Source organism: Aotus nancymaae, unplaced genomic scaffold (genome assembly GCF_030222135.1).
Source record: "Aotus nancymaae isolate 86718 unplaced genomic scaffold, 86718_ANA_hifiasm-v0.15.2.pri h1tg000011l, whole genome shotgun sequence".
In the NCBI taxonomy this organism is placed as follows: Eukaryota; Metazoa; Chordata; class Mammalia; order Primates; family Aotidae; genus Aotus; species Aotus nancymaae.
The window spans coordinates 15417867-15441156 of record NW_026988422.1 but is presented as its reverse complement, the minus strand read 5'-3'; the positions used below and the strand labels follow the sequence as shown (position 1 = coordinate 15441156).

General features: G+C 40.5%; 1 protein-coding gene across 30 annotated transcripts in view; it reads left to right on the top strand.

Moving 5' to 3' along the window:
• Positions 1-23290, top strand: part of ZBTB20 (zinc finger and BTB domain containing 20) — an 822970-nt gene that overhangs the window by 772821 nt on the left and 26859 nt on the right. For 28 of the 30 annotated variants that reach the window (XM_064374645.1, XM_064374627.1, XM_064374639.1 and 25 more), the window contains one exon: positions 12669-14273. In XM_064374645.1, the coding sequence (XP_064230715.1) occupies positions 12669-14273 (1605 nt within the window). Of the gene's footprint in view, positions 1-5871; positions 5906-6193; positions 7177-12668; positions 14274-23290 lie in introns of those variants that run through there. The other 2 variants (XM_012463978.2, XM_012463967.3) reach the window with 2 other exon arrangements.

Genomic DNA, 23290 nt, shown 5'->3' with positions numbered 1-23290 from the left:
ACAGAGTCTCACTCTGTTGCCTAGACTGGAGTGCAGTGGCATGATCTCAGCTCACTGCAACGTCTGCCTCCAGGGTTCAAGTGATTCTCCTGCCTCAGCCTCCTGAGTAGCTGGAATTACAGGCATGCACCATCATGCCCAGCTAATTTTGTGTTTTTAGAAGAGATGGGGTTTCACCATGTTGGCTAGACTGGTCTCGAACTCCTGACCTCAAGTGATCCACCCACCTCAGCCTCCCAAAGTTCTGAGATTGTAGGTGTGAGTCACCAGTCCTGGTCAAATTGTTGTTTTTTGATGCAAAATCGTGTTAATAATTTATGTACTGAAATAACATGTCAGAGAATATTAATTAAGCTGCGGATGTATGCTAGTGAAAAAAAAAATATGACAGTGAAGTTTACTTTGGGAAAGGATTAGCTAATTCCCTAGGTATGACATTTGAAGGCCATGTACTATTATATATTCAATAGTAATCCTGTATCTTGAATTGGAGGAAGGCAGAAATTCCTTTTGCCATGCAAGGGAAGAACCTCATCAGCGATGTATGTAAGTATAAATTTAGAGACAATGACAGTCCTAGAAATGCAAAATACCACTTTAGGGAACACTAAGTGATTGCTGAGCAGTGTGTCACACTCAGTGCCTGGGAGCAGCAAATCAGTACATATTTGTTGGCTGTGTAAGCTCTGGCCTTGACTCCTGTCGTCCAGCAGGAACGAGTCATGCACAACTGTGACTCAGCCACGATTAGAATATTAGTAATGCCTTAAATCTATCTCATGTACAGTTTCTCTTCCTAGGAACCTTATGTCCCTCCATATTCTGTTTGTCCCTACAACATCCCTGTGAAGCATACGCACCTTCATTTTACAGGTGGGATAACAGATCTACAAAGAAATAATTTAATTCTTTGTCTTCAGATGTGAAATGATTGATAATCAGTATACTGACCCAGCTCATTGTACTGTTTTTCACATTATTTCAGCTTTCCTAGGCAAAGGACATATTTTATCTTTCTCATTATTATTTTTAATTAGTTTTTAGAAAAGGTGAGATAAAAACAGAATCTAACAAATATCCCATGGAGATATTTGGTGTTCTCTTTTCTTTCAAGAATAAATTAAGACCTTCTCTGCTCCTCTCTGCTGGCTCTCTCGGCAGATAGTCAAAATCCCATGCCAATTTTCAAATGAATAAGGGCTCATTCTAATAGCTGATCACAGTCCCCTCTGTTGAGGAAACTGCCTTTTAAATTCATGTCTGTATCCTGAATAAGTTACTTTTGGTTGTAAACTTTAACAGTTTGACCTGAAGGTTTCTAAACTGTACTAATATATAACCTGGTTGTGAGTTCAGCAATAAATTTGTACCCAGTATGTGAAAGGCCAAAGAGAAAACTAGCGTCTTTTATTCTCTCTGGTGACCTTCACTAAATATTGCATATTTACTTTGTAAATGAGGACACCCAGTGGCCACCAAGAGAAAGTATTCTAAACAATCCTTGACACCACTGTTAACACCCGTCCCCCCTCCCCCCGCCCCCGTTATCAATGCCGATTGATAGATATTTCTGTAACATCTGTTACCAAGCAGGTTAGCTTCCCTACTTGGGCAAAAGTGATCGGAGTTTGGCCTGATCATTTTTATATCACATCATAGATTGGTCATCTCTTCTTATTTTTTATTACAAAGTATGGCTTAGCTTTGGGTTCTACTGAATTGTCTGTGGACAGGAGGACCCAGTGAGCTGTCTCTCTGGGGAAATGGAATCAGGGAGATAGAGACAGCATGGCATGTGTCAGAAATCATAAATGAAAGACCAGAGTTTGTGGGCAACTCAGTGAACACATAAAACAATTGCTTGGACTTTAAATTCATATTGAAAATAGAGCTGTGGGTAGGTAGGGAAATAAAGGACAAGAACAAGAACATTACACAGAACTTCAGGGGTGGGAAAGCCCTCTCGGGGCCACACCACATAGACATATCTCAGAGTAAATGTGTGTGAGGTTCCCATTTATCAACCTGTTTGTGAAATGCAGTGAAGAGCTCACCAGACAAGTGCTCACATAGAACCTACACATTATAAGGAAACATGCTGGGCAGAATTGGGGATCCAGTTATAAATTTGTAGTTGTCACTGTAGTTGTGGTTATAACAAGGTTAAGATACTAGCCTTTGGGAGGCTTTGAGTCTTAGAGAGATAAGACAGACACAAATGAAAAAGGGAAGGAAAGAGACAATAACATATTGGTAAGAACTTATGTGGTACATGTGTGGGAAGTTCAGGTGAACTTCCCCAACACTCCTCAACATTCAGGTACAAAAAAATTCCCTTATTTTTCTAAGGAAAATTAAACCTGAGGCCTCTGTCACCAAATTGCCAGAAATATAGTGAAGTTTTGGGACTCCCTTCTCGTCCCTAGATTGGTACAAGACTCATGAAATCTAGGGAGGGATCAAGTCCTTAATCCATGGTGATCACCATCATTGACATTGCTTGACTACCCCACAAAGATGCCATTGAGCATGGCCCTTCTGTGATTGCCGGCACTACTGTACTAGCTGGGTTTACAGATGCCCTCCACAGTGGTCTTTGCTGCTGACCATTGGCCCAGCCCCCAGATGATTGCTGTTCCTCTCAAAGCAGTGCCTTTTTATGTCCAGTCTCCAGAAGTGTGGCAAGCAATTACCCCAACTGGAGCTGTATGCAAGTAGAGAACTTGCTACCTTCCCCATTTGAGGGAAAGTTGATTGTTTTTCTCTCCAGTAATGCTATCCCATTCTCTAACTCCAAAGTATCAATCAACTTCGCTCTCCTTTCCCCAGAAGGGGCCCAGATTAATAATTCATTTTAGAGAACAGAGATTAGGAAAGAAAACCCTTTGTTTTAAGGTTTCTTCTTTAGGGGTTAATGGGCTCTGAAACCACAACAACTCCCTCAGGCACAGGAGCCTATAAAGTATACAAAAACCTGGAGGTTCTTTCATACAGGTCAGGGAAGGGGGAGATACCTTCTCATTAGGAAAGTTTTCTAATTCAGTGAGCACAAGCCAGAAATTAATGTCTCGGTTTATTACTTCACCAACCAGTGGAAACTAAGAAAAGAGAATTCAGGATGAACTCCAGTAATCACAGAAGGCTTCATAGAGAAGGAAGAAGTTTGAGTAGGGTTCATGAGGATGATAAAACTTGGTGAGAAGAGAAAGCACAATTACTTCAGAACTGCAGAAAAATTCAGCAGAAGAAAAGTAAAAATGAATGTAATACATGCACAGGAAAGCAAAATGGACAACATCTTGGATTAGCACGGAGATTTTAATTTAGAGAAAATCAAATCCAGCCAAATAAGTGAAGTGAAAACAGATCATCTGAATGTTAGCTATAGCTGTAGGAGACTTCTATAGCTCAATGTCTTTTTTATAATATGTAAATAATAAATATTATATAAAAGAATATATAAATAATATCATAAAGATAAAATGCCTACTCATGATTAAAGTAATTACAAAGCAGCAAACCACCAAGGTACATGCATACCTATGTAACAAACCTGCACGTTCAGCACATGTACCCCAGAGCTTAAAGTATACAATAATAATTACAAAGTATGCCTTCTACTTCACTTATTTACCAGAGCCTCCCAAGGTTTTGAGTTCTCTCTAACATTACTTATTCTTCATCTCAGTACAAGCTAAAAAGGAACTTATGTCCTTTTGTTTTGTTTAAGGATTTCCTGTGCCTGGTTCTATAATGGATCACCCTAGGTACACAGATGACTTTCAGCTACTCTCTTAACCTAGCCCATACAAATCACCTGAGTGCTTCCATTTTAACCAGTCACCCAGCAAAACAGATTTACCTTTTTCCTTGGCTTTTCCCTGTTGCTTTGGGATAGAAAGTCTTTACTCCTCAGTAAAATGATCTATCATGGCTCAATTCCATAGAGAAATCTTGCATCCCCATCCTACCAACAACCAAAGATACTCTTGAAAAACAGCAGTCTCATTGGAAGCAACTTTTTTTTTCAGTAAGACCTAAACAAAGAGAACATTTGAGCATGAATTTGAAGACCTGCTTCAAAAGCAGTTTCAGACTGACACAGCAGTAGAGGACTAAAGGAAGTTCTATGAATTAGGAACTCGATGATAATTTTTGTCAGAAAACTTTTTTTTAATGACACTATTGAGTTATGTTTTCTCCCTCATTGAAGTCCAGATAAAAGTTTTTCTGAAGTCAAAAAATTAGTTTCTTACCTAACCCTACACATCACTGAGTGATGATATTCTTTAAAGAAATGCCGTACCTGGGAGTTATACTGAATCTTTGAACTCACTGAATTTAAAAACCTGTGGTTTTTTTTCTGTAAAATTAGAATATAATGTTGTAGAGACCACAAGAACAGATTATTAAGAATATGCTGATTTTCATACACTCACTTTTTAAACTTATAATTTCTTTTTAAGCAAAACAAAAGACCTAACTTATTAGCTGTACATATAAATATATAGATCCTTCTTTAAGGTCTATTCAAAGCTAAGTTCAAACAGCACAACTTTGTGAATTTAAGTAGATTTAGGTTCATTTTTGTATCCCACCCACGCATGTAGCATCTCTGTATTTTTGTTCCCCAGATTTAGCGAACGAAGGAAAAGGCTACAAGAGGGCAGTAGCTAAATTTGTAAGGAAAGCACTTTAGAGAGAGAAAAAACGAAACTCCTAAAAGGTGTTTCAAAAGGTTTACAATATAAGAGGATTTAAAGGCATAAACCTCAGATTTCATTGACTTTTCTCCTTAGTCCCAGCAGGTCTTCTCCCCTTCATTTCAACTTTGGAATAAGAGCATAAGTGTCTTTCAGAATGTTGTCTGGAATTATCTATCCAATGCCTTTATTCACAGAGTAAAACTTAATTTTCACAAACTATACTGTAAAGTAAATTTCAACAGTTTACCTCACTGGAACCAGATGCTCAAAGTATGAAAAATTCATAAAGCATATAGCGTGATAATACTCAAGACTGAAGTTTTAAATTATGATTGGAATTGGTTTCATAAAGTGGCTGCTCGATCACTTGTTGACTGATAGATTATGCCCTCACCTCATAACTAAAGGATTTAAGGTGGCTTAAAAGAATATTCAATTATTGATAAATATGTAGGAAGTATATTTCTATATAATACAAAAAAAGAAATCAGAGGTAAAATAAATAATTGATAATATAATGAAGCTGGTGAAAATTTTACATAGAAAAGCATACCATGAGGTCCTACCTAGTTGCTAAAAGGGAGCCTAAATTTTTATTCTGAGCTCCCTAGTAAACAGAGACAAGAGGGAAACATGATCAGTTATGATATTCACAGGCTCCATAAAGAAAAGCAAAATGCAGATTTTACTTTTAATACTTTTAAGTATTCTCTAGAAATGTTCCTGAGCGTTGAGGTCTGGGAGAAGTTGATTAATATATGTTTCAAATATCAGAGATCCTTAGGGATGGATTTCTTCCATTGTTTTAGATTTCAGATCATTTGTGTCCTTATCGTTCCATTTATACTGGGATATTCTCAGTAAATGTTTTACTAGTGAATTGGTGAAAATTCAAGTGGCCCCAAAACCAACCTCATAAGTCAGCTGTATTTACAATTTTACAATATGGGCAGGCATGTCCTGATCCTTTCTTAGAGATAACAGCAGACTTAACATAAAATCAGGCAAGCCAAAGACCTGGGCTAACTGAGGGAAACTGTGAGACCTCTAAGGCCAAGTAAAAAGTCTTTTCTGGAATTACTTTCTCCTTTAGACCCAAAAATCCCACTAGTAATATAAATCTCTTCTCCTTAGATAAAGTACAAAGCTCTTATTTTTTTGGTGGCGTGAAGAGAGGAAAAATAACTCAGGTATGGAAGGTAAGTCAAGATTTGGAGATGGGCCTGAGACTCACAGGGCAAATGTTTTTCTAGTTCACAATTTTGCCTCCTTGTTCCCCATACTTGAAGCTTAGTAAAACTTAGTGGCATAACAGCAAAAAGGAAGAAAGGGAGGGAGGAAAAAACAAAGGCAAGCTCCCCATTAGAAGTACTACAGATCTTGCAAGTAAACTCTATTTTGTTGGCTGATTAGATGTATATATTTAATGTTTATTTCTTATTCAAATTATACCACTATATCTAATTTTTAACAGTCAAAAAATGTTAAAGGTTGTTTTCTGATTCTTCTATGGATTTGTCTTAACTATCAAAAGGAATCTACTTGAGAAAAACAAGTTTTGCTAAACAATAGTTAGCCTCAACAGTTATAAACTATACGCTGTCATAATCCAGATTTCTGCTAGTGTTAGTAGTTATCTGTCTTCCTTTTCAATCCTTTTTAAGAACTCTCTTCTGAAAAGTAACTTTTCTCATTTTGGCTAACATTATTTGCTTTATTATACAAAATAATATCAGTTCGACTTAAGTAAATGGAAAATCTCAATTCAACAGACCTAATGCATCAGAAAGTAATGCAATCACAAAGTATGCATCAGTTTTAGAAGCTTTGATTATTGAAAGTAGTTACAAGTATTTTAAAGAGGGAGGCCTGAATCTCAATCCACAACTCTTAATTTGGGTAAAACACAGACCTCTTTGAGACTTTAATGAAAGCCACTGACCTTATTCCTATTAAAGTATAAACACGTCCATTCATGAAAACTATATGTACCCCCTAAAACCCACACATAAAACCAAGGCCCTTTAAATACTTTTAAGTATTCTCTAAAAATGTTCTGTGAATGAATAAAAATTCAAGTAATATTGAAGACATACCCAATTACAGTATTGGGATCATAAATAGAATGGTATTGTAAATACTGTAAATAAGTTGGTAATTTTTAATATCTTTGTCTAGCTACAATAATAAATAGTGACTAAAAAAGCACATCCAGGTAGTCCCCAACTTTCATATCTAGGCATTCCTACAAATATGTTTGAAAGTCAAATTTATACAAGTTTAAAGTCAAATTTCTGCAAAATTTCAACAATTGATTTATGTTTTATGCAAAGAATTCTGTTACTGATGGCTAAAAAACGTGCTGAAATCCCTGATGGTTCCTCCACACTGGGCTTAGACAATCTGGAAGACAGAGGAGAACCCTCACTGGGAGATAGCCCAAAACATCCCCCTTTTCACCCAAGAATGGGTAAGTAAAACTGTACAGCTCTCCCTTCCACAGGCTGATGACCTTCCCTAGTCTCACTACCAAGGTAGTTAACAGCTGGGATATGCTAGGTATATGAAACCAGGGTAGGAGAAAGAGATCTTGTCTGCTTGCCACCTTCCACTTGCATGTGTGGTTTCTCCAGTGCTCCCAGCCACCCTTCCAAGACTGTGACGATACCAGTGAGATAGAAAGAGAAAGAAGGGTGGTGCAGGGTCATTTGCTCTGGATGGAACCTCTGAGCAAGAAACTAGTATACCTCCTCTAGTACAGGGATTCAGCAGGACTCCCTTGGCATATATGAGTAGGTAAAGTAGATACAACCGAGTTCTTACCCCAGGCAGGGGGTTTGGAGAATAAGGGGGCTCAGTCACCAAAATACATCCCCCCTTTCTCCAGAGATGACTGGCTCTTCCCTAGTGTGACTAACTTAACAAGCTGCACCTGTTTCATGTGCAGACCCACTCACCTCATCTGGTGGGCCAGATTGAAAGCTCTAAGGCTTTCTGGCCCTGCCACTTGACTTAGACTTATTGACTTGACTGAAATTTATATTGGTTTTCATTTGAGAGCTGGTGTTTCCTTCCAAGTCCAGAGACTTTAAATCCCCATCCCCCTCTATAGCATCTTACCCTTGCACTAGTCTCATTTTATATATCCTTTTGCTCTCCTGATTGAGAAAGGACTGGATTTCACACCTAATTAAAAGAGATTGTATTGCCTGCTGTTTCCTTTCTTGCTCATTTTCTCTTGTGAGCAGGCAGCTTTTTATTCTCATGCTAAGTCCTATCCCTGGACCCCTGCAGCTTAAGGGACAGGCAGGAGCAAGGTTCCTGCAAAACAGAGAGTCAGGCCCTCTATCCCCAATTCCCCACAGGCAGATTTTCCCTTCAGTACTCACCCCTGCTGGAGCCCTGTCTGCGTTGTGCTCTCACAGAACAGTCACTTAGAATACATGATGACTTTCATTACTGCAATTCCTTCCATGTTTCCAGTGAATGCCATCACAGGCTGACTCTGTATTTTTACTCTAGTGAAAAGGAGGTAGGTTATTATTTTAAAACAGAGAACTATTTTTATCACTTTTTCATTTTGCCATCAGTTCTGTGTTCATAACACTGTGCATTTTTTATTTCGGGTGGGGAGGATCCCCAAATACACATAATCACATAATCTATGTAAAGTTTTGCAGTTTTGTACAGTTGATAGAGTTGGGGTTTGGGTTTTTTTTTTTTTTTTTGAATAGCCCAAATGCCTATTCAGTGCCAATCTAAGAAATAATAGAGTTAGCATTTTCACACCATTCCTTCCTATACACTCCGTGAATAACCATCTAATCAAGATTTGTTTTCAATGGGGGACAAATCTTCTACAGTAGAGTATTTCAGATTTATTCCATTGGAATCTATACATTAATGCCCATTGGATGAAAAGGACATGCTCACAAAAGCCTGGACTTTGCCTTGCTGTGGCAGAAACTTTTTCCCACTGTATTAGTGTTAAAAATAAAAGAAAGCCTGGGAAAGGAATTGCCTCAGCATTGTGTGCTGGAGGAATGAGGTGTGCTTGAATGGGGAGGCAGGGTCCCCCTTTGCATCTGTACTCATATCAGCAAAAACGATTCAGCTTTTCATGGCTGTTCACTGCAGTGTGGGGCCAGTGTACTCAGGGAGATATTTAAGAATTGTGTCTATAAAATTCAACCAGGCATTTCAGGCCAGGTTGTGTACGTGTGCAGGTTTAAGTTTGTCTTTGTGGTTTTTAATTAAGTTGGTGGCAATATTATCACAATAGTCTTAACTCAGACTATTTAGTAGATAACTTGATTGTTTAGATGAACTAAATTTGCAATCCAGTCTGGTCAGTTTGTATTTTTCTCATGAAATTGTGTGTGTGTGTGATTATGTATGTTCACTTCTCATCTCTAAAGCAACCTTCCTCATTACTTTCAGCGTCTTTCTTTTTTTCTACTGAGAATTAAGATAACTCTTGATCTTTGGGCACTTCAAGTTTCATTCCTCAGTGGTCCACTGTTGTTATGCAGTGGAAAAAGCATCAAGAGGCATAGGTTCTAATCCCAATCCTGCCACTTGCTACTATGTAAAACTTTGGGCAAGTCATTTAGACATTTTGAGAGCCTCAACTTTCTCTTATATGAAATAGTAATAATAAGACCTATCCTGAAGGGCTAGGCATAGTAGCTCATGCCTGTAATCCCAGCACTTTGGGAGGCCGAGGCGGGCCGATCACTTGAGGTCAGGAGTTCGAGACCAACCTGGCCAACATGGTGCAACCCCATCTACTAAAAATACAAAAAAGATCCAGGTGTGGTGGCACACGTCTGTAATCCCAGCTACTCGAGAGGCTGAGGCACAAGAATCGCTTAAACTCGGGAGGTGGAAGTTGCAGCGAGCTGAGATTGTGCCATTGTACTCCAGCCTGGGCAACAGAGAAAGACTCTGTAAAAGAAAAAAAAAAAAAAAAAACCTGTCCGGAACACATATAGGATTGTTGTAAGGAATAAATGAGATGTTACATGTAAAAAAGTTGTATACACTGTCAAACACTATATGGATACTAATTATTATGATAATTGTGATAGAGCTACTTACCGGAATTATTTGAAAGAAAACTCTATCATATATGACATCTCTAGTGTTATTGCTGTAACTAGTGCTATGAGCAAATGTGTGTTTAAAGAGTGTTTTCAGTTGTGTAGAAAAAAATGTAATAAATCCATCCTACAAAGTGGTGATCGCAGACACAACCAGTTTTACCGCTTACTGTTTTACTTATATGAAAGAGACCTTAGTGATAGTAAAATTGTATATAGAAAATTATACATCATAGTGCCAAAATAGTTGTTTTACTTCTTGCAACGTGACGTCTAAAAATATAAGTTCTTGGCCAGGCGTGGTGGCTCATGCCTGTAATCCCAGCACTTTGGGAGTCTGAGGCAGGTGGATGATGGGGTCAAGAGATTGAGAACATCCTGGCCAACATGGTGAAACCCCGTCTCTACTAAAAAATACAAAAATTAGCTGGGCGTGGTGGCAAGTGCCTGTAGTCCCAGCTACTCAGGAGGCTGAGGCAAGAGAATTGCTTGAACCTGGGAGGCGGAGGTTGCAGTGAGCCAAGATCGTGCCAATGCACTCCAGCCTGGCGCCTGGCAACAGAGAGAGACCCTGTCTCAAAATAATAATAATAATAATAATAATAATGAATTATTTAGGTTAGCTGACTGAGGCTATGCCGAAGCATCACAGCCTAGAAACATGAAAACCATGCTAAGTCATGGATAGGTATAAAAGTAGCTGGAGGTAGTACTGGGCAAAGCCTTTCACACAGCTTTACAACAGATCCGTGGATCCTTAAGGGCCAGACCTCATTCAGGGGCAAACTATGCAATACAGTGAAGCAGTTAAGAGGGTGAACTCTAGAGCCAGACTGCCTGGGTTTAAATGCCAGTCTACCAGCAATTGCCTGTGTGTACTTGAGCAAGTTGCTTAATTTCTCTGGCCTCAGTTTCCTCACCTAAAAATGAGAATAATATCATCTACTCCTATGGTTGCTGTGAAGATTAAATGAAATCATACACATAAAGCAGTTAGAACAGTAACCCCTAAAAAAAGTTCTCTTGTGATTACTATCGTGGTATGTCTGTATGATGAACTCAGCAAGAACTTGAAATTTGGTCTGCTGCTGATTGAGTTCCTGAACAGCCCTTCCTGGCTTATTTGTGCCTTCCTTTAGGACCATACTTTGTATTAACACAGTTACAGGAGATACACCTTAACTTTTTAATCTGCTAAAGAGAGCTTGTCTTACATAAGTTAAAATGATGGAATCTGTAGCCTAATACAATATCTTAGGCACATAACAGACCTGATAGAGTCAGAACAAGAAAATGCTCTTACACAAATTAGCGCAAATTGTATTATTGAACATTTTTTAAGTTAAGCTCATACCATTTGAGGGTGATTGAGTGAAGCAAGGTAGAAAAGTTCATTGAACTCAGTTTCCTGAACAAGTCTTCTGTCCCCAGGTAGAGCAGAAAGAGTGTGAGGAGGTAGGCCTTCTTCCCATCTGAAGGCTGTTACCTCTCAGGTGGCTTCTCACAAGACGGAGAGATTTGGGCCACAGGCCAACAATCAGTGCTTGGGCCATTTGGTTTTGAAAGCCCACTTGTTTCACTTTCCCTAGCTGATTGTTCAGTTGTAAAGGCAAGAAGGGGGAATCCGATTGAAGCATTATTTGGAGGGGGATTCTCTAGAGCCATCCTAGAGGTGAGCTAGAAAACTAATAAAGCCCTAAGACCTACTGCTGTAGCCACCTGTTTTGTTTCTCATTCTGAATCCAAATCGTATCAACATTATCCCTTGTCATACAGCCTACAGTATAGGAGTGGCGCTATCTGCAGCCTCCATGTAGCTGTTGCCTTCCCCCGGGAGCTGTTTAATACTTCCCTGAGGCAAGGACATAAAGCACCCTATTACCCAAGGAGATCGTATATCCCACTCCTGGTTTACTTCTGCTATCCTGGCCTAATTATTAACAATGCTCCCTTTCACTCTTGAAAGCACCACATTTGAATAATAGATAGGATCACCAATGTACTCTAGTCTCCTGGGTAAGAACTGCCATCTCTGACCTTTTTAACATTCCTTCTTCATTAAGCCTCAGAAAATTCAGAAAACCATCTATATCACATGCAACCACCCTAGAAAGTGCTCAAACAGGTTGTCAGAGACGACCAAGAAGAATGAGTAGATACAGAAAGCAGCCATGGAGTGCCCCTTTAGCTAGCAGATTGCTTTCTGGAGTCTATCAATCATCTGGAAAACATGGTAGTGACTGTTGGGTAGACATCTTAGTCTGGGTTGAATTTTCCAAGAATTTTTGCATACATGTTGTGGGTTTTGATAATATGCCATATAACTTATAATAGGAAGGGAGTTTATTTGTTAACTATGAAAGTGGTCACTGTATATAAATAAAATAAGGGACTTTGATAAGTTGGGGGAGATGTAAACTTTCCCAACGGACCTAGGCTTAGGCCTGTCTAAAGTGGAGGCAAAGTAAATAAATACATAAATAAACATAAAGTGGAGGTAGAGTGTTCATAAGAACAAGTCTTCCATCTGCCTTTCAGTTCTTTGCTGTAGGAATAGCAGGCAAACAAACCATCTGGTTATTAGGCCACTCTACCTCAGCTGCAGCTCTGAGAAATTAATATGGATGCCCAAAATGGCTGCAGCACTAAGACTGGAATTGGAGCAAAATTCAAGGCCCTATTCCCTTAGGCCATCATACCTGCAGCTTTATGCCGCAACCTGTCCATCTCCCCGCTTGCCTATGTAAGGGCGGTGCTTCTAGGAGCCATGACCGTTACTCACCTGAAACCTAGGTGTTAGGAATGCAGCCAACTAGATCTGACCCATGCCCTGTTTTGTGTCTGCGTTGACATGCTGCAGGTGACATCAGTTGCAAGGGGATGACCGAGCGCATTCACAGCATCAACCTTCACAACTTCAGCAATTCCGTGCTCGAGACCCTCAACGAGCAGCGCAACCGTGGCCACTTCTGTGACGTAACGGTGCGCATCCACGGGAGCATGCTGCGCGCACACCGCTGCGTGCTGGCAGCCGGCAGCCCCTTCTTCCAGGACAAACTGCTGCTTGGCTACAGCGACATCGAGATCCCGTCGGTGGTGTCAGTGCAGTCAGTGCAAAAGCTCATTGACTTCATGTACAGCGGTGTGCTACGGGTCTCGCAGTCGGAAGCTCTGCAGATCCTCACGGCCGCCAGCATCCTGCAGATCAAAACAGTCATCGACGAGTGCACGCGCATCGTGTCACAGAACGTGGGCGATGTGTTCCCGGGGATCCAGGACTCGGGCCAGGACACGCCGCGGGGCACGCCCGAGTCAGGCACCTCGGGCCAGAGCAGCGACACGGAATCTGGCTACCTGCAGAGCCACCCACAGCACAGCGTGGACAGGATCTACTCGGCACTCTATGCGTGCTCCATGCAGAATGGCAGCGGCGAGCGCTCTTTTTACAGCGGCGCAGTGGTCAGCCACCACGAGACTGCGCTAGGCCTGCCCCGTGACCACCACATGGAAGACCCCAGCTGGATCACACGCATCCACGAGCGCTCGCAGCAGATGGAACGCTACCTGTCCACCACCCCCGAGACCACGCACTGCCGCAAGCAGCCCCGGCCTGTGCGCATCCAGACCCTAGTGGGCAACATCCACATCAAGCAGGAGATGGAGGACGATTACGACTACTACGGGCAGCAAAGGGTGCAGATCCTGGAGCGCAACGAATCCGAGGAGTGCACGGAAGACACAGACCAGGCCGAGGGTACCGAGAGTGAGCCCAAAGGTGAAAGCTTCGACTCGGGCGTCAGCTCCTCCATAGGCACCGAGCCTGACTCGGTGGAGCAGCAGTTTGGGCCTGGGGCGGCGCGGGACAGCCAAGCTGAACCCGCCCAACCCGAGCAGGCTGCAGAAGCCCCTGCCGAAGGTGGTCCACAGCCAAACCAGCTAGAAACAGGTGCTTCCTCTCCGGAGAGAAGCAATGAAGTGGAGATGGACAGCACAGTTATCACTGTCAGCAACAGCTCCGACAAGAGCGTTCTGCAACAGCCTTCGGTCAGCACGTCCATTGGGCAGCCATTGCCAAGTACCCAGCTCTACTTACGCCAGACAGAAACCCTCACCAGCAACCTGAGGATGCCTCTGACCTTGACCAGCAACACACAGGTCATTGGCACAGCTGGCAACACCTACCTGCCAGCCCTCTTCACTACCCAGCCCGCGGGTAGCGGCCCCAAGCCTTTCCTCTTCAGCCTGCCACAGCCCCTGGCAGGCCAGCAGACCCAGTTTGTGACAGTGTCCCAGCCCGGCCTGTCGACCTTTACTGCACAGCTGCCAGCGCCACAGCCCCTGGCCTCATCCGCAGGCCACAGCACAGCCAGTGGGCAAGGCGAAAAAAAGCCTTATGAGTGCACTCTTTGCAACAAGACTTTCACCGCCAAACAGAACTACGTCAAGCACATGTTCGTACACACAGGTGAGTGCTGCCCTACCCGGAAGCCTGGCAGCAGGGGCTGAGGGGTCTGTGGGAAGGCAAGGTAAGAGAGCAGATTGAAGGGAAGGTTTGGGGTTGTCATTTCAGATTTTAAAGAGACCCCACCAAAGCCTCTTCTAAAAGCCCCAACTGTGTTCCTCCCATCATAAGAACAAAGCACCCTGCCACCGAGAGACACCATTACAGAAACCCTTTATGGAGAAGGGATGTCCTAGGGATGTCCAGACTGCCGAAGAGAAGACTTGAGGCATCATATAAGCCATATTCAAGTATTTGTGTTTCAGAGGCAGCTTATTGTGGTCAGGAAGAGCTTGAGCTCTAGAGCAAGATGGCTTGGCTTTGAATTCAGGCTTAGCCACTACTAAACCTTGTCACCTTGAAAAAATTACTTTTCTATACTTCAGTTTCCTTGTCTATAAAATGAAAATAGTATTGATTTTCCTTGTAGTGTTGTCTTGAGAATAAATTAATGTATGTGAAGTCTTTAGAGTAGTTCTTCACATAATAAGTGATCTATAAGTGATAGCTATTATTAAGATGGTTAAGAGGAGTAGACATTCAGTTTGTATAGTTTGGCTCCAAAAGGTAGAACTAGACCAATGATTGGACGCTATCAGGAGATACTTTCCACTAAATAAAAGAAAAAGTTTGTTAACAATCAGAACCTGCCCTAATATCAGATAGATGCTTTTAAATGGAGTGCATTTCTATAATTAGAGGCATTCAAGAAGAGAATGGATGAATATTTTTAGGAATTTTGTACACAGGATTCAGTTAACAAGATGGGTAAGATTGTGTTTCATCCCTGGATTCTGTGATTCCAGAGCTAAGATCTCCTGACCTCTCAGCCAGTTCTTTTTCCTAGCTCCATAATGGGACAGAGATATGGAATCCCCATAAAATTGCGCATTCCATTGATGTGCCTCCAAATAAGTGACCACCTAAGCGACTGTGATTTCACATAGATTCTCTTGGACCTAAGTATACCTACAACAGTAATGATCATTATATTTGAAATTCTTTTTTTTTTTTGGTGAGACAGGATCTCACTTTGTCACCCAGGCTGAAGTGCAGTGGCATGATCTCGGCTCACTGTAGCCTCAACCTCCCCGGCTCAAGCAATGCCCCGACTTCAGCTTCCCAAGTAGCTGGGACTACAGGCGCATGCCACCACACCCATTTAATTTTTTTGTTTTTTGTAGAGATATGGTTTCACCATGTTGCCCACGCTGGTCTCAAACTCCTGAGTTCAAGCCATCCGCCTGCCTCAGCCTCCCAAAGTTCTGAGATTATAGGCGTGAGTCACTGTGCCTCAGAATACCCCTATTAAATGATGAATAATTTACCAGGGAAAAGGTATATGCTTGAATTCTGATACATGAAAACAAATTAGTCTGTCAAAACAACCTTGTTTCCCAGATCAGCTAGTAGGAATCCAAGAGACAGGGCATAAAACAGCAAAGTTTAGATTGGGGACTGAAGGGAAAGAAAGCAACAGAGATGGAGGCAAGCCATCAAACTTGGAATTGTACAACTGAAATGGAACATTGCTTAAGATAAACTTTGCCTTCTTTGCAGTGTTATTTAAGTCAGAACATTATGTACATTAATGTGCGTACTTTTATGAGAATCAGTTTTTCAGGATCACAGTATTCACACTTCCAAATAAATAAAGTGATTCACTACTGAATTTAGGAAGAAAATTGGGTAGTGATAAGTCACTATGTTTATTTGGGATAAATGTGAATGCACTAATAACCTGAGGTCAATCACAAGAAATTTTTCATGTGATATGGGTATCACCATTATTAGGTGAATTAATCAAATAGTAATGTGTTTATTTTGAGCAACTTATGATTTGTAGAGTGCTATCACATAGTGTATATACTTTCCTCCCCCAGATAGCTGATTTATAAGGCCTTAAATTAAGGATCCTCAGGAGAGATACAGGAAGGACCATTTGTGGAAGTGTCTCCTTAGCCAAAGTTGACTTTGCTGTTCTTGGATCTGTAAGCATACCTACTCTCCCCTCTGTACATCTCTTCAAGCAGACCTATCAGATATAAAATTCACACATTCTGTTAGATAAGTGAAATAAGGCTTTAAATTTGCAACATAAAATTTTCGGTGTACTACCAAAAAGTATCTTCTTGATGTATAAATACATTTCTCCAATGAATTCACCAAAGAATTCTCTGGCTAACCAAGATAACTGGAATTTCGCATGAGAAAACCAGCAAAGGATTTGTACACTCAGACATTATAGATGCAGAAGCTGTAGGTAGAGTCATTTTATAAATCTGAGTTATGCTTAAAGTGTGTACTTCAGTTCTCCAGTAAATTCTGAACATCTTCAGTAAATTATGAATGTTGTTGTAATGGTGTGTATAATATAGCCCCATCTGAAAATCATAATGTACATATATCAATCAGGCACCCAATTTAAAAGAAGTAATGCTCTTCCCTTTTATTCCAGAATTATTTGCAGTGGCAGTTTGGAAATCCTATCTGCCTTTCCAGACTTTTGTCTAACTGAAGGGCCCCCTAACCTAACAAACTTTTAGAACAATTGGTCTAGATTTTCAAAAGGCGTGACAGCCAGAACATGTGGAAATAATTCAAGACCTGCATTCGTTGTAGCTCACATTTCCAAACAAAGTTCTTTTCAATTTCTGGGGAAAATATTTTAAAAAAAGAGGAGCCTCACAACTTTCCAAGAGCCTAGTGGAAGTGAAAAAAATTCAGAGCAAAATGTCCAAATGTTAGTATAGAAAGATTCTAGAGAGCACAGAGATATTTCCAAGAGTAGGTTTGGACTCAGTGTTCCCACCCATACTCCAACCAAAAGAATCCTAAAAAGAAATAATAGCTTGACAAAGTTAAAAAGAAAGAATTTTGGGTTTTCTCCATCACAGCTACTATGCAAACCAATAGATCTGCAGAGTGACTGGTTTAGCAATTCAGTATCTTCAAAGTTTAATATAGATGGTACTTGCTTTCAACAACTGCAGAGATAAGTTGTGTGTGATGGTACACACCTATGGTCCCAGATACTCAGGAAGCTGAGACGGGAGGGTCTCATGGGCCCAGGATTTTCAAGGCCAACCTGGGTACCCATCTCTTAAAAAAAAAAAAAAAAACCTGAAGAGAATCAATTCTAAGATTCAGATTCCAATTACAATTTTGTACTGCTCTATGTTAATAGTCCACATTCTTGAAATAAAGTGTTTGAAGCCAGGCATGGTGGCTCATGCCTGTAATCCCAGCACTTGGGGAAGTAATGGTGGGAGGATCACTTGAGCCCAAGAGTTTGAGACCAGCCTGGACAACTTGGCAAGACCCCAGCTCTACAAAAACTATAAAAATTGGTCAGGCATGGTGCTGCATGCCTATAGTTCCAGCTACTTGGGAGGCAGTAGGAAGATCACTTGAGCCCAGGAGGCAGAGGTTGCAGTGAGCGGAGATCACACCAGTGCACTCCAGCCTGGGCAACACAGCAGGACTCTGTCTCAAAAAATAATAACAACAAGTATTGGAGACAAAGACGTAGCATGTCATATTGATTTTGGAGCTAAGCTCTACCTTTAAGAATCAAGGAAGCTTTAATTGTAAATCATATTTCATAGTGAATATAACACAGAAATTTTAAGTGGAGGCATAAATGAAAGATTATTGTATTGGAATTAGATGATTTGGATCCAGTTTTGTTTCTTCTAAAGGGCTATGTGTCCTTCAACAAGTCAATTGATTTCATAACCCTCAGTTTCTTTGAGTTTAAAATAGAAATGATTTTTTTTTTTTTTTTGCCTTTTAAGTAGTTTTAAATGTATGATGCATGTGAGAGCTTTTCAGAAGAGGCAAAGTGTTACTTAATTAAAAAAAATCCTCATCATTATTACTTTTTGCCCCTACCACCCAGGAGACACTAAGTTTCTTTGCTCTATTTCTTGTCTTTGAATAATACACATTTGACATGTGTCTTTCCTCTTTGGAATTTAAATGCTGAAACTATGTTATACTCCTTGGATTTCTCTTGAATATTCTTCATAACAAGAATATTTTTATTCCTTAACAATTTTTATAAGAGTAAAATAAAATTCCTCATCTAAATACTCTTTATCAACTGCTAAACAAACCACGGTAGGACTTCATTACCTCTAGGAATTTCTTTCATTCACTTAATGCAAATTCATAAAAGTTGTGAGAAAGGAAACTAAGAATTAAGGGCATGTTTGGAAGCAACAGAATTCAAGAAAAAAACAAACCATCCTGTCAGGGAACAAAGCAATCCTCCTGTCTGCCCCCTTCCATCAAGAGAAAAAAGAGAAGTCAAATAATGGAATGGAAATGAAAGGGAAAGATAGAGACTATAAGAAGGATAAGCCTTGGTGTCAACATGGATGTGGAAGGCAAGCAATAGGGAAGATTCAAAGATAACCCTGGAGCAGTGCGATCCCCGCACTAGCAGCATGCAAATTACGTTCCACCTTCTTTCACCCTCACCCTAGATGTCCTGAGTCAGTCACTCAGGTGATGGAGCCCAGCAGTCTGTGTAACAAGTCCTGGTTCATGCTGAAGTTGAGAATCAATCCCTTAGAGGGCTGAGCCTAGGTAATTAGAAGAATGGTGTCAGATTGCTTTTGTTACATAACATCATTCTTTAAAATTCCACAAATAAGAATCTGTTTAGAAAAAGTAAATCAGACTGGGCTTGGTGGCTCACGCCTGTAATCCCATTGCTTTGGGAGGCCAAGGCGGGCCGATCACAAGATCAGGAGTTCAGGAGTTTGAAACCAGACTGGCCAACAAGGTGAAACCATGTCTCTACTAAAAATACAAAAAATTAGCCGGGCATGGTGGCAGGCACCTGTAATCCCAGCTACTCAGGAGGCTGAGGCAGGAGAATCACTTAAACCTGGGAGGCGGAGGTTACAGTGAGCCGAGACCACGCCACTGCACTCCAGCCTGGGCAACAGAGTGAGACTTCATCTCAAAAAAATAAATAAATAAAATAGGAAAAGTAAATCAAAATTATGGATCAAAGCTTGATTTTTGTAGTGGAATTATATCACAGAAACTAACCACTCACACATAAGAGGTAAGTTGAGTCTTCCAAATTACATGGCAAATGTATCCCTTCTGGTACTTAGCAGTACTGACTTGTATTATTAGTATTATCATGTGTTATCTTTACACCTTCCCATTAGAATGTAAACCCTGTGAGAGCAGAAACACACACACACACAGATGTACAATTCATACACATACATGTACATGTATATTATACTTTTATATACTCATTCATTTGGTGAATGTGCACGTTCACCAATAACCACCTGGTCTGTAAAACCTATTGAAATAAAATAAATAAAAGAAAATTTTAAAATATGAACATGCATTCCAGAAGAATTTAATTCAAGGAACTTATACACAGATACATTCTTTTCACAGCAAGACTTTTAAATTTTTTTATTTTGCTAGAGAATATATTGTATACATATCTGTGTTCATACTTTTTTTCACCCACAAAAGATAAATGTTTTGGCCTTTTCTGAATCCTATTATCAACAGCCCATTCATTGGTGACTGTTTTTAGCCCATTGGTATCCTCTGCACATATGATAATTTTGCTTATTACTTTGAGAAGGTCAGCTATTTCAGCCATGATTTCAATGTAAATAGACATAGTAACTATGGTAGCATAACAATGTTGGAGATTGGCCATAACAGTCATATCAAGATAATGTGTTAATCCTCATATGGAACTTGGACTACTAATTGTATCAAGCCAGTGGGTGTAAAGGAACAAGTATAAGGCTTGGAGTGAGAAAGCCGTGATATTACCACTTTCTGACTGAGTGACTTTGGGTAAGTTCTATAGTCAACCTGAGCCTTAGTTTTTCAGATCTGTAGTACTTACTTTAAATGATTGCTCTGTGAATTAAATAACATAATTTATATGAAAACACTTAATTATGAATGCTGTAAAATTATCACAGCCATTAATGTGTTATAGTAGCATCATACATTTTGCAGCATAATCCAGAGAACAAGGAATTGTTAATGGGAGACGAAGATAATCTGGTTAGACTGGTAGTATATTCTCAGCTGTGACTGACTTCTTAGGTGACCTTCAAGATGTTAATACAACTCTCTAATTGGAGATACTATCTTCTGGGGATGTTAATGTCCACTCTAGTCACAAGGTTGTAAGAAAAGTCAAGTAACATGGGTGAAACTCTCCAAAGTTCTGCTTAAAACTAAAATATCTTAGTTGTCACTGAAGCCACAGATATTTTGTGAATGCAGCATGCTCCCAATAGGGAGTCCCTCTTAGCCTCACAGTCCAAGCTGGCAACAGGGTCACATCCCCACGGAATAAACAGAAAGGCTGGCAGGCAGTCACACCACTGATATCTCACGCATGTGGGCCCCCCTTTAACCAGACTTCTCTGGATGGAGACTAGACTCTGCAGCCAGTAAAAGCTCCATATGATTCCATCTGAGCGGACTCCCGTTGTTAATACTGAACCTTTCCCACTTTCTGGTCCAGTCTGAATGTTCCCCATTCAGAGGACCTGCACTTTCAAGTATTCCTTCTGCCCTCCTCACCTTCCGTTACCCACCTTCTCCTCTTTCTCCTGCTTCCTTGCTGCCTGCTGTCTCATCAAGCACCCTGCCGTGGTTTTTTGACCTGTCACTATACTCACGAAAGAGGAGGGCATTGTGCTAGGGCAGATGATGGGGAGGCAGAGAGAACAGGAGAGTCAGGTAGGAATAGTGCTTCTGAAAAATCTCCTGATAACAGCATTCATTGTCCTCTTCACAGCTCAGGAGAAGCCCTGGTTAAAATGAGGGGGAAAAATCAGTAGAATAAGTGGGTTCTTTCTGAGCCCCCAGAGCAAGAGGTTGCTGTTCAAAATTGGGTGTCTGTACCCATTAGGATGACTTTTACTTGAACTTTGTGAGCTTCAGGCAGAGCCCTTTGCATCTTCTAACCTAAGTAGTATCTTTCTTATTCTTTTTTTGGTCACTTGTCAGTCATGGCAGAGTAAGTGTCAGAGCTGGTCCATGAGAAGAAGGTGATGAGGAGGCATTGAAAAATTGAGAAAAATGCATGCTTTTACCATGCCCAACACCCTTGGCAAGCAGTAAAGGACACCACCTCCCCCTCAATTTCTTCCCTTGCTGTTTGGTTTCTGTGCCTCTAGTGCTCAGTGACTGCTTTCCTAGGGAATTCTCTGTGCTCTGTGCTGACATTTTATCCATATACCACTTCTTGCTTTTTGCACATATATTTGAGAGAGTAGACTATACCCTAAACTCTGAATTACATACCTGCAATATAATCACTGGTTTTATTGATTATCTGAAATAATTTTTTAAAAATTCAGGATTGGCTTCTGTATGCCATCCACATCATTTTGCAGTTGGTTTCGTTTATCCTTGGTTCCTTCGTGATGAATGGAACAGTTTAATTTTTCTTAAAATGACCACATACCCTGTAGTAAATGCTTTATCTCTTCAATTTTGAAAACACCTTCATGAGACAGGTACTTACTATATTATCCTCAAGTTATAGATAAGGAAACTGAGGCTTATAGAGGTTACATTACATGCCCAAGCCACTCAGCCAAGGAAATAGAATTCATATCTGACTCTACATCTATATAGCCCCAAAATGGATCATTTTAAAGTGAAGGAAATTAAATGACCTTCCCCTTGATGTTATAGTTCAAGTATCCACTTTTTACTTTGTGTCCCCTTCTGACAAATCAGGCTTGCCATTCCTGACCATAGGCTTAAACCTGGAAAGCCATCTCTGACCATTTATCTTCACTTTTCCCTTCTTTACTTGGAGAGCAACAATCAAGACCTCATCCATTTTATGTATAATTTCTAAAACCATTTTGGGATTGCTGTAAGTAATATGCAAGAAAATAGTGGGAAGGAAAAATTTTTATTGAAACACAATAATTCATTCCTGCTGGGTGACTGCATTTCAAATTTATACATACAGAATGAAAGTTGTGAGCACCTCACTAATCTGAAAATATATCCCATTTAGTAAGACAGTTCCTGAAATATCTATACTCCACCATCATAGCACCTTAATAATTATAGAGAGCACCTTCCTTTAAGGAGCTCCCAAGTGCTTTGCAAACATTTCTCCTTATTAAGTAACATACCATTGTTCTGTGGCAGAGAAGGAAACAGGATACTTTGTCTTATTTAAAATATGGGACTGTTAATGCATTCAGTGACTAAGCAAGTTGCCCTCGGGTCATTCACTGACAAAGCAAGGATTAGAGTCTTCAGGGGTTGTGGTCCACTATGGACTGAGGAGCACTAAATCCACAAGGGACCACGTGGCAAGTGCCTGGTTCAACTCTTCACATACGGAAGGTGAAACAAACCCAGAGAGATGAAAACACTTAAAAAGCCCAGGGTCACATGGGTAATTAATGGTAGAACCAATACTACATGCATACGAACAACGTACCTATATATGCTATGGAGAGAAACATGACAACCGTGAAGAATCAATTTATAGACAGGTTAGGAGAGTGTGAAAATAAAAAGGCTTCATCGGTGACCTTGCCTCAAGGAAGAACACACAGAAGGTAAAAGTTTCAAACAGCAGAGCATTTTAACGTAGGTGAAGTTTCAACTTCCTAGCAGCCAAAATATCATCTGGAAGGTACGCTTCCCATAAAAGGTGACAGGCGGACACGTTATTTTAAATGACAGTTGGCCAGCCTATCGTAGCCTCTATAAATTTTCTGAAAGCATGAGGATACCAAAGACCAGCGGACTTCCAGGCATGTTTACAGCTGACAGAAATGTTTCAGCTAAAAACATGCATGACTGTCTCTCTTAGGGAATCTCTTACTTCAAAAAAAAATGTACCAATATAAACACTATGCATAGACTGAGGTCTTCAGCAAATTGAGATTATTAACAATGAGGCATCTTTAACTTTTCCTGTTTTAATCTGA